Source organism: Callospermophilus lateralis, chromosome 7, assembly GCF_048772815.1.
Source record: "Callospermophilus lateralis isolate mCalLat2 chromosome 7, mCalLat2.hap1, whole genome shotgun sequence".
Classification (NCBI taxonomy): domain Eukaryota; kingdom Metazoa; phylum Chordata; class Mammalia; order Rodentia; family Sciuridae; genus Callospermophilus; species Callospermophilus lateralis.
In genome coordinates this window covers 26,522,896-26,534,763 of record NC_135311.1, presented here as the reverse complement: position 1 = coordinate 26,534,763, position 11,868 = coordinate 26,522,896, and the positions used below count along the sequence as shown (strand labels likewise).

The following is an 11,868-nucleotide window of genomic DNA, read 5'->3' as shown; positions in this document are numbered from 1 at the left end:
CCTCCTGAGGTCCACACTGGTCAGACTTGGCAACAACTTCTACCACTGGGAAGAAGATTCCTGGTGTGTTTAGTTAACTCCAATGACCATGCTCTTACTTGCTTTCCAATTCCTACTTGCCTGCCCTAATTCTTATTACTGGGTCTGTTTTGATGTCTATTCCTGTTCTGCAACCATTAGCTTGCAGTTGGTTCCTAGGGTCTGTGGCCCGAGTCATCCCAGGCTCCTTCTACTCAAACGCCTGAGGCCTCACTGGATTTGTTACGACCTTCTTAATGTGGAAAGCCTGACTCTACTTCTCAGGCTCCCTACCCCACACTGCATCCCCTGCCACTAGAGATTCCACATCACTGAGGTTCCCTACTAAGTTTTTGCCCTTCCACTCACACTTCAGCCAGGACTAGCCATTAATGCTCTATCCATCACAGAAGCCAAATTTCTTTGCCAATCTGAACCTCGTTCATCTGCACCTGAGTGGGTTCTCTGGGCTCCTATCCTACTGCAGTGCTTGTGGCTGGATCTCAGACCTGACCTCTCCATATCTACAAAAGTGATTGATGATGCCAGAAATGCCAAAATCTAACAACGGGAACCCAGGAATGACCTATGCTTAACTCAGGGATGACCATACCAGAGTTGGCAATTACAACTCTGTGTGTATAGCAAATGATGAATGTCATGCTGCTCGGTTTGCTCACAACCCTCTCCCTTGAGTTCTTGCTGTCAAAGGGAAAAATAAATGCAATTAATGCTTTTTTATACTCCCACCTGGATACTTGGAAAATATCCCTCCTCGGTGCTTAGCCTATTCTCCTGACATTTACAAATGTCTTTTCCTTGAGAACTAAAGAAATTCTTACAATCAAGTAAAAAAATTCACACATGTAGCTCAAGGTAACTGGCAAGAGTTTATTGAAGGGATAGGAAAAGAGAAAGGGGGCACTTTCCAGGAGGAGTGGGTCCTCTCAGAGAGAAGAGGAATGAAGGAGACCCTCATCATTATACAAAATACATGTATGAAGATGTTAATTTGGTGTCACCGTACCTTGTACATAATCGGAGATATAATAATAAATTATTGTATAATGATGTATTAAGAATTGTAATGCAAAAATAAATAAATAAAAGAGGGATGTGTGCCTCTTCTGCACTTATTTTATTTGGTATCCCAGATAAGTTTCCAGAGACCCAGATTCATCTCTTAACCTTTGACTGACAGCAGAATGGTATTAGACTTTCAAGTCTCCACTATCATGATAACTTTAGGTCACTTAGGCCCATATTGACTGGTTCTAGTTGGACACTTAAACATAAATTCTTAGATTTTATGGTTAGAAGGAATTATCGTTATCTCCCAAGTTTAAGAGCTGGTTTGTAAAAAAAAGGTCACAAAAAGTCTCCCCCTTCAGGTTAACTTGGTTCCTCTTATTGACATTATTTCAGGCCTGTATTTCTCCTATGGCTTACAGGTAGTTTGCTGAGGAATGTAACATATTCTGTTCACTTAAGCCAGGCAGGACTGCAGATAAATTGCTTCTTGCAAAAGAAAGCATGTGGGGGACCAGCACAGTAAGCCCAGTTTACAGAACTGTGTTCCCACCATTGACATTTGTTCCCTAACACCCACAACTCCCGTCTTTTCTAAAGCGCTGTCCTGAGGAAACATGACCAGAGGTTCCAGCAATTAGAGCTTGGGTGTTTCTGATGCTGTAATGTGATTGTGAACTGGTTACATTCCCTGAAGCTAGTGAGATCCCTGAGAATCAGCCCAATGTCTGATACCAGCTGAATCTGGGTAAACCTTCTCCAGTGTTCTTTGGTTCCAAGTATTACTCAAGGAGTGAGCCTTGAGTAGTCCTTGCCAGAAATCAGCAGTGGAATACAGTGGATTAGGCTAATAGTGGACTTCAGAATAATTAAATTGAATGGATTCACTTTCACGTTCAAAAATTTGAATCAGTGAAATTAAATGCAAGACATTTTCCTTTTTTGGTGTGTGTGTGTGTGTGTGTATATATATATATAATTTTTTTTTTTTTTTTTTTTTTTTTAGAAAAAGGAATTAGTTTTATTGCTTTGCTACTAAAGCAAATACATTGGGGACTCCTGTCCCAGAGTCTGCCATTCTACCTATCGGGGAGGACAGAAGAGCTTTTCAAGAGGTGATTCAAAGGCTACACTCCCCTTGAACCCACCATGTGCCTGACTAGGGTTACAACTCACTGTTTAATTTTGGAGATTTCTATTTCATGTGGTGGGTGAACACCCAAGGACAAAGAGGTGATTTAAAGGCAACATCTACACACACACACACACCCCTCCACCACCTAGTGCCTAACAGGGGTCAAAATTCACTTATTAATTTCGGAGATTTCTATTTTATGTGGTGGGTGTCCTCAGGACAAGATTACTCAGCCTAGACAGAGAAGAAGGGTAATCCTGCACCCCCTCCCCAAGATCAGGGTGTTTGTATGCTTTTAAACAAAGCGATTCCATTGCTCCCTGCTGTAGGTAAATTCCATGCTCACTCTACTGAAACTCTTCTCATGACAAAGACCTAGTAGACAATTGCCCCAAATGACATCATATTCCTGATTATTTTGAGGTCACCTTCTATTTTGAACTATCTTCTTGGTTCGCCATAACATACATTGAAAATTGTGCTGGTCCCTCCTGCATTGCTTTGATTATGTTTTCATGTCTTGTGGCAATCATTAATAGAAGTGAATTACTCTCATCACCACAGATACATCTGAAGCCAAAGATGTTTTTCTTCTTGTAAAACTCTTCCTTCTGTAATGTTGTTTTAGCCACATTAACACATACACACATTTCTGTGGAGTCTCATCTCTTTCACTTAGTTTTTTCCTCCACTATTCTTAAGTCTAAGAGGAAAAGAATCCTGAAAATATAATGCCCATGTTATGCCCCTTCCTTATTTCCTCTAAGTAACCACAGAATTTAAGCTTTATCTGCTGACCGGTTCTAATTGGACTCTTAAACATAAATTCTTACAGATTTTATGGTTAGAAGGAATTATCATTATCTCCAAGTTTAAGGAGCTGGTTTGTTAAAAAAAAAAAAAAAAGTCACAAAAGAGAAGCAGAACTTAATTCCAGTCAATCATTCTACTCCTCCCCAGAAAGTAATGGTTAAGAACAATGGAGAATGTATTCTTTCCCTGCCCTAACTCTGGGAGATCACATGACTACACATTCCCATGAGAACAGAGAGTTCAGGATTAGCAAGAATGAAATACAGAAGCTTTACTTAGAAATATTTTGCCCATATTCAAACTGTCCCAGTTTTACGTGATTTTCCCTAATTTAAACTTGCAAAGTTCCTAAGTATATAAGTGATTATATTTTGTTTCAATACAATCAGTAATTTATCTGATTTTAAATGGCAGTGGCCAGTTAAATCCAACCCAAGGAGTAAAGAAACATTTACCTTCATCTCTATTCTGGGAACTGAGGAAGCAGAGAAAGAGCTGTGGGCTAAGCTGATACTGATAATTCACAAAAGTGAAATGTGTCTAAGTGCAGATAACATAAAAACTTCAAAAAAGACAGGCAAACAATGCCTAAACTCTTTATTTAACCAATCGGTATTTCTAATCCTCTCCCTGATGCTGGATTTCAAAATCTCAGGAGTCTACAAATACAGCAGACTTTCTATATCCAGAGAAAGGGCCCAGAGGCAGGTCAGTTCTGAGGCTGCTTTGGGGTAGCAAAGGTGACAAAGATGTCTCTGTAAGAGTCTATGTCAGTTTTCTAACTTCATGGAAATGATTTAAACTCTCCACCACCCTAAACTTTGCTCTGTGAAGCTCTGCCAGGAAAACATATTTTATAAACACAAGCCATGGGGGTCAGGGAGGCATTATACCAGCACTAGCCAAACTTTTTATTCAGCCAGAAAAAATGGACTTCAATTCAGTTTAATGGCAAGGAGCTGTGCAAAACTGCGGTGAGTGTATCCTATCTCTTTGTCAAGTAGTTGGGCTGGATTTTTGCAAATGGAAGTATTTCCTGTAATAATGGTAAATCAAGCTCCATTAAAAAAATTTAAAGCTGTACCTATCTTTAAGTAGCCTAAGAGCTTCCAAGAACCCAGGGATGCCCACATCCCATACCCAACCAATTCATAGAAAACTACACAGGAAGCATAAAATCTTCTTGTTGATTTTTTTTGTCGGGAGGGATGTGCTTGAGAAAGATGGAAATCAATTCTTTTTAGTCTCCCCCAAAACCAAAAACTACAGATCTTCATGTACACTGAGGTACACATATATATCCATTTGCAAGAAAGTTTTTCCTTCCTGTGACTATAGGATACCAAAATCCAGCCTCCTTCACACTGAGAAACAATGCCTATGAACTACACAGATCTAGGGTATAAACATCCAAGGCTCCTCTGTTGTCTCACAAACGGAGGGGTCAGAGGCAAAGGAGTGGATTCTTAGGAGGGGTTTACTTTCTTTCTTAAATCCAATCTACTCAGCAACACTTTCAGATCCAGGGGCTGGGAGAGGTTCTGTTGGCACAATATGGTGGATGACCTGATGGTCCCAGCCCACTGTGGTGAGGAGGGAGTGATTGAGCGGAGACCAAGTAGCATCTCTCACAAAATCTCTGTGGGCTCGGCTTCTAAACCTAGAACAAAGAAAAGTGGGGGGAAATGTTTAACATGGTTGAAACAAGAAGAAAAAGCAGACCTAAAGAAGAAAGAGAACCCAACACCCAGGGCACATTTTTTGATGTATTAGATACATTTCACCATCTGTATGGCCTCATCATCAGGAGAGTAGTGTAGCTATCCACAGTGGATGTCATCAGTCATCCAATCCAGTCCTCTATTTTCATAGATGAAGAAATGGTGGATAGAGCGAGGTAGTGATGTGGGCCAGCGTTAGGCAGCAAATCACGGCAAAGAGGGATGTACAACTCAGATCATCTGTCCAGTGCCTTTTACCCTAGAGCAGGATGCATTTCATATCCACATTCTCCATGTGAAAAGGGTAGACTGCCCCTCTGTGGGAGAGGGCTGGAATGCTACTTAGAAATTCCACCCACCACCCATAGTCCTCTATTAGGGACACAGCTGGTTGTGAATCCGCCCAGGACTAGAGAGGTGGTCTATAGTCTGCCTGCTTCCAGCACCAAGGACCCTCAAATACAGATGGAGAAATATCCCTCCAAAGAGGCAATGCACTTTTTTAAAGAGAAAAAGGACCTGCTTGTCCATTGTTCCCCCTCCCAGATGTGCAGCCCTCCTGTTACACTTACACCTCAGAAAGGCTTGAGTCCAACACAGCAAGTGAGCAGTCTTCACTGAGAGAGGCCAGGAAAGGAACACTAGGAGAGGGCACAGAAGGACATGAAAAGTAAAGTCCACGACTCTAAGACAAAGCCCCAAATGGGCTGGTCCCAGCCAACTGTAAACTGACCCAGAGGAGAAGGCAGCCTGATTCTCACTCTTGGTTAAAGTCTCACTACCAAGTTCCAGGGAAAGATAAGGGGATTGGAGCAAAACCAGGGTTCACAATCATCCTGGCAATGAACCATCCCATCTGGTCCTTCTACTGTTTTAGTAAGAACCCAGGCTTTTTCAACCACACAGTCCTAGAACCCCAAAATATTAATCATTTTGGGTGTTGAGCAAGAATGAGACCATATTTCAGCCATTTTCAGAAAACCCAAATAAGGAACCTACAGTCTGTACAACCCAAATAAGCAACTATAGTCTCAAGAGATCTTTGATACTTGGAAACCTCAGCTAGAGCACAGCCTACCTTACAGAACAACCATATCATCTAATGCTTTGCCAACATATGCATCCCCCACCCTCCTCACCATCCCGTTCATATCCACCAGACCTCTGATGACAAAGAAGAGTACCTGTGTGGGGAGAAGACTAGCCCAGTGACACACTGGGAGTGCACAGCTGAGCTGAGGGAACAGCTTGCATTTTTGGTGTCCACAAGGGAGACAGTCCCATTCTCATCACCTATATAAGAGAGCATGTCACAAGTGATTAAAAGTATGGGCTTTGGGGTGAGCCAGAACGAGATTTGAATCCTACTTTCTCAAGCTTGAATAAGTTAACCACTCTGAGCACTGGTTTCCTCTTTGGCAAAGTGGAAACAATAAGTCACTGGATGGCCATGAAAATTAAGATGATGTAGTTATGATTTTAGTCCCAAATTGTTACAATATGCAAGCCTCCTTCCCATCACAGCACCATAACCACCGACAGTAGAACAAAATACACTACCTAGCAATCCACTCACTTTGTGGCTAATTTCTAGCCATGCCCAGATTAGGGGAGCCAGAGTAATCAGGAATCCAATCAACTGGGGAAAAAAATCGTCATCTCCAAGGTTAAAGTAAAATGAGCACAATTTATCTAGTGTCCAAATGAATCAGTGACATCACGTAGCAAGAGTACGTGCAACATGGATTAGCTCTTCCTTATCCTCCCCTTCCCAGAGTCAATATGCAATCCGGCACACTGCCTTACCAAAGACAAAGACTTCACTTTGTTGAGGATGCCAAGCCAGGGAGGTAGGAAGGTAGCCAGGGGCATTGCAACCTACAAAAAAAGAGAAGAGAGGTTTGGAACAGAACTCAGAAGAAGCAATTTCTCAAAGCAGTCACTCTAAATCCCAGGAGTGCTATTTTTCTTTTTCCCAATCCCTCATGCAGTCATGTCCTCATCCTTAAATCTAATAACCTATATTTATCCATCAGTTTTCTGCTGTTTGTGGGCATGAGTCACAGGAAAGTTTCAAGCACAATGCATAAAATAACAATTCTAGCCTCTTTGTTTAGCTTTGCAGAGTAAATTGCCCACCCAGGAACCAGCCCTCTTGGTACTCATTGCACAGAATGAAGTTAGCAGAGCCTCAGCAAGAAAGGAGATCATATCACTATGTCACTGTGACTGAGTACCTGGAAACTTTGCTTTGATTCTGGCAAAAAAAAGGCTCTTCCAGGTAGCTTTCTAGTCCCAGCCTCCCACCTCTGGCTCTCAGACTCACCTATCTGTGATGCTGGCTTGGGAGAGCGGGTATCCCATAGTAAAATCCTATTATCCTAGGAGGAGAAACCGAAAAAAAGGCTTCAGAATCTAAAGAAGCAGCTGTAGGACAGGTTGTGGTTGGAGGAAAGAGGTTATATCTCACCTCACTGCAGGAAAGAAACATGGAGTCCTTGTGGGGAGAGGCAGCAACACAGGTGACCTGTCCAGCATGAGCTGTAAAGGACAGAGAGATACATGACAGAGAAGAGACAGGGAATATTACAAGGCCAGCCTAGATAAAATCAAGGGGCAAGAGGGTGTGAAAAACAGACCTGGTCTCATGATCCAATTTAACAATTTTGTGGGGGCTTATAGATTAGACAAATCTAAAAGGAAAGGTTGATAAATTATACAACCTAAAAGAGCCAGAAGAAAAGTGAATTAGTAAAGATGACGAAGGAGAAATTAGAGCCTTGGTAAGAACAGTGAAAGCATTCTCAATTAGAATATCATGAATGTAGGAGCTAAATAATTCCAGGAAAGCAGTTTTCATACTGGAATACACATACCTAGAGTAATATACAAAAACTTTCAAGGCAGTTGTGGATGCTGAGAGTTTTAAGCAAATCAATTCCTCCCATGTTCTCTTTCCTAAAATTGAACTGTCTACTTTCAAAATCACCCTCCAACCACTTAATAAAAAGAACATATACCTCTTGCCCAGCCCAAATCTTCCCATGGTACAATGCTCAGGTGTATAAAAATCTAAAAGTCCCAAACTAAGTGTCAAAAGGAAATTTTCCCTAAGAGCCAAAGAACAAAAAAAGTATCTAGGTAAAATTCAGTAAAGGGGACTGATCTTGTTTCAGCTACACCACAAGTTTTTAACTTATCTCCCTGTTTCTAATAATGAGAAATGGAAAATAAGATAGATGGTTGTCATAAAGACACATTTAATAAGCTTCTCTATTTATAAATGAAGTCAGACTTTTTCTGATAGAAAATGAAGTTGAATTTGATTTAACAATGCAGATTGTTTTTTGCCATTAGGTTATTTGATACATGTTTTACATAAATGGGTTTACTCTGCAAATCCAAAATTTTGACAAATATATGCTCGGAATAAGCATACAATAAATCATATGCCAGAAATTATCTTCTTTGCAACTACTTAAAAACTTAAAATCTTCTAGGTATCAATTTAAAAAATATATAAGGAAGTTGTTTCCTAGCCCTAGAACTCATGGAAAGACAACAGGATGGTTAAGTCAGAAAAGGAATATATTGCTCACTTGAAAAACAGCAAAGCTCTGGACAAACACCATGGCAGTATACAAAAGATGAAGAATATGATTCCTCTACCTCAAAGGACTTGGAATTCACGGGGGAATAAGACATAAACACAAAGTACTGATGAAGAAGATGAAATGGGGAATGTGCCCCACAAAAGTTAGAATTAACTAAGAATATACCACATATTCAAGAAATAAAAAGCAATTCGGGCGTTGTAGCACAGGCCTGCAATTCCAGCTCAGGAGGCTGACAGGGGGATCAGGATCCCAAGTTCAAGGTCAACCTCAGCAACTTAGCAAGACCCTGCCTCAAAATGAAAAAAACAAAAAGGGCTGAAGATGTGGCTCAGTGGTTAAGCACCACACGTTCAATCTCTGGTCCTAAAAAAAAAAAAAAAAAAAACAAAACAACAACAAAAACAAGTATAGGAGATGTTAAGCACTAACACTTATTGTTTGACTACCTATCACTATTTTCAAGTACAGGATGCGTATGAGTTTGTGATTTTATTTGGGCCCATGCTGAATTAAGCACTTAGAAACTAGAAGTAGAAGGTAAAAGAATTAAGCCCTTGAAAGAACTACAATGATTCTAAATTCATAGCCAAACATATATTAAAGCTCTAGCTGTTATTTTATAAAGAATGGCTACCTGGGGCTGGGGTTGTGGCTCAGAGATAGAGTACTCGCCTAGCATGGGTGAGGCACTGGCTTTGATCCTTAGTACCCCATAAAAATAAAATAAAGATACTATGCCCACCTATAACTAAAAAACAATTTAAAAAAATGGCTAACCAAACAAAGTCAACTGCTAACACTGTTAATAAAAAAGAGCAACATTAAAGAACGGCACACACATTAATTGCACACTCCAGAAAGCAGAGTATTTATGGACATGAATTTTCAAAAAAATTCAATATTCAAAATCTCAGGGCTTATTCCATGAGAGTGTCAAGAGTCTACTACACCTGAATTAAGCTACTGCAGTATTCTGGAAGGAAGAATGACAGCAAAAGGGCCTGAATGTCCCAACAAGAAAACGGGACTTCAATCTGCAAGAAAACAATAAAGGACCGATAAGCCAAAGATTATAGATGGAGAGATGAACCACCATCTGTAGAAGGCAAAGCCTAAAACTGAATCGGGCATAAAAGATGGATAAGAAGGTAATTGACCAAATTGAAAAAGACTCAAAAGACCTTGGTGAACAGCTGATAGTGGGGAAATAGGAGGAATAGAAGAGGACAGAATGTGAACCTTATGTAGCTATGTAGTAAAGACAGTTAACAGAAATAAGGTAACTGATAAAGAGATATGGAGCAGGTACTGGAGACTGACTACAGTTTTAGGAAAAAAGCTATCAGGCAGAAAAACAAAAATCATCCTAATATCTACGCAAAGTTTAAAGATCCCAAATGAGTGAATAAAAACAAGACAGCTAGGACCAGGCAAGGAAGCAATACATACCTCGATAAGAATTCAAAACTATCTGCTGAGCAAGGTCCCAAATCTTGATGCTAAAAAGCCAAAGAAACAGGAAACAGAAACTTAATCTTGACATATACTATCAATGCAAATATGAACTTCCTTTACCCAACATGTCCCATGTCTTTGCCTCCTGGATTCCTACCACCATTGTCAATTTACAACAGATTGTCAAATCTCTAAGGAAATCTTATAAACATGCTGCAATTTAGTCACTGGGTTCTTATATTGAACGCCAAACATTACTTAATGAGATTAAGGGGATACTAAAGACACCCAAAGGAAGCTTAAGAAACAAGAATGATGAGAACTGAGACCCACCAGAAGTCTTTGCTACCACTGACAGCTTGTGTGCCAGAGCTCAGGACACTGACTGAAGACACAATGTCATCATGTTCATACTTGCAGAACTTGCTGACAATAAGTGTCTCATTCTCATCCAGCTCCCATAATTCAACAGCACCTGTTGGGGATGGAGTTGGGTGAGATAGGGGGTGAGGATACATGAGCTTGGATCATACAAAGACAGTAATTCACATCTAGGATTCAAGCTGCCATTGTCACTAAACTAACAAAGTTATTCCTATAATAGCAAAGTTCACATTGAGGACTTAGCTAGCCAACTTCCAGGTCATTTGGTTTTATCCTGCCTTTCTGTTTTGCAAATAACAGCCTAGTCAACTATGTGGGGAAAGCTGCTAGAAAAAGGCAGGGAATGCTGAACTCGTCTTTGAAACCCACTCTTCTCCTTCCAGTAAGAGAACACTGGAAAATCAGTTTCCAGGATGAAGTCTACGTAATTGTCTACACAGTCCACTGATGTTAACCCTTCCCAATTAATCAGACGCTAATATTTGCTGAACTATTTCAATAAATGTCATGCAGTCTTCATGTTCAAGTTCAACTGTCAGAGATGCTCGATCTTTAGTGTCCTACTTTTCCATTTGATCAATGCCTGACAACTTCTAAATGTGGCGTTTTTTAAATGCCAAACCCTCCATTGCTGAGGCGGACATTCAAAACAAAACAAAACAGCAGAAGGGAGAGAAGTAAAAGAAAAGGGGAAAATGGGATGACAGTCTGACTTCAGCACCATCTTCAAAATCAAGATTATCCTTGGTCTGGGCTGCGGAAGTCAGAGAGATTACAAACTGTTTCTTAATTTTGTTATGGATTTTTCTAGGAACCCCCATCAGGCAATTTTAGAACTGGAAAAACATACTTTTCATCTACACTAGAGTTCGCGTTTGGAACAACATTCTTAGCTGCTTTTCACCTAGTTCGCGTTTGGGGCAACACTGTCAGCTCCTCCAAGCACTGAGTAAGGGGAAATCAAAGATTGATCCCAGCTGGACCCTAAGCCTACATTCCATCTGGGCGGGGCGTGGTGGGGAAGAAAAAGGGAATGACCTCACCTGAATCAGAAGCCACGAGGATACCTCTCTCCCCCACCCAAGTGAGGTCGGCCACTCCGGCCTCCGTCTGGACTCCAGCGGAGCAGAAGCCTTCGTTGGGGGCAGCACACGGGTCCTTGAAAAGCCAGAGGGAGCCAGCCCAGCAGCGGCCACTCAGGCTGGAGGCCCCGAGCAGAAGCGCCCCATCTAGGGGGGGTACAATCTGTCAGCGTGACAGGGGTGGATGGGCTCGTCTCCATGGTGACCGCACAGAACAGCACGCGGGCCGGGTCTGGATCTGAGCTCGGGACTGTGGGGCGGGGTTGGGATATTTCGAAGGCGCAAAGCAAGGATCAGGACGGCACGTGGGACGGGGCGGGTTGGGAGGGTCAGTCCAGGGTGGGGCGCCCCGGGGCCGGGGCGTGGGAGCTCCCAGGCCCGGGATCTCGGCTCACCAGACCGGTACCGCGCAGCCTCCAACTGCCGTTCCATACAGGCGGGCGCATTAGGGGGAAGGTTCCACTCCCGGGCAGCCGGGGCTACTAGGGGGGGCGGCGTTTCCTTTCGCATCTCCACGGTTCCAAATCCAACCTAAACCCAAACTGTAAGTCTCCGCGATTCAGCTCGAGCAGCAAACCACACGTGGTGCACCTCTGGGCCTCCGCCCCTCTGGA

General features: G+C 41.9%; 1 protein-coding gene across 3 annotated transcripts; it reads right to left on the bottom strand.

The window, feature by feature from the left end:
* Positions 1 to 4,359: 4,359 nt before the first annotated feature.
* Positions 4,360 to 11,858, bottom strand: Wdr77 (WD repeat domain 77). Of its 3 annotated transcripts, XM_076863051.1 has the most exons (11): positions 11,650 to 11,858; positions 11,216 to 11,401; positions 10,122 to 10,263; positions 9,783 to 9,832; positions 7,187 to 7,257; positions 7,043 to 7,097; positions 6,523 to 6,594; positions 5,901 to 6,009; positions 5,289 to 5,357; positions 4,580 to 4,655; positions 4,360 to 4,524 (listed from the first exon to the last, which is right to left on the bottom strand). In XM_076863051.1, the coding sequence occupies exons 1-11, from the start codon at positions 11,762 to 11,764 to the stop codon at positions 4,462 to 4,464; spliced, it is 1,008 nt and encodes a 335-aa protein (XP_076719166.1). In that variant the 5' UTR covers positions 11,765 to 11,858; the 3' UTR covers positions 4,360 to 4,461. The 3 variants fall into 3 exon arrangements, with proteins under 3 accessions (XP_076719166.1, XP_076719164.1, XP_076719165.1); XM_076863049.1 differs by having other exon boundaries at positions 4,411 to 4,655; XM_076863050.1 differs by lacking the exons at positions 4,360 to 4,524; positions 4,580 to 4,655 and adding an exon at positions 4,874 to 4,975.
* Between the last annotated feature and the right edge of the window lie 10 nt (positions 11,859 to 11,868).

What these genes read in the sequence shown, in the direction of transcription:
- Wdr77 (XM_076863049.1), bottom strand. Translation starts at nt 11,764, where the DNA reads ATGCGAAAGGAAACGCCGCCCCCCCTAGTAGCCCCGGCTGCCCGGGAG. An exon ending in AGTGGTAGCAAAGACTTCTG is followed by an intron (nt 9,833 to 10,121) that starts GTGGGTCTCAGT and finishes TTGGCTTTTTAG; the next exon opens with CATCAAGATTTGGGACCTTG. An exon ending in AAGTGAAGTCTTTGTCTTTG is followed by an intron (nt 6,010 to 6,522) that starts GTAAGGCAGTGT and finishes TCTCTTATATAG; the next exon opens with GTGATGAGAATGGGACTGTC.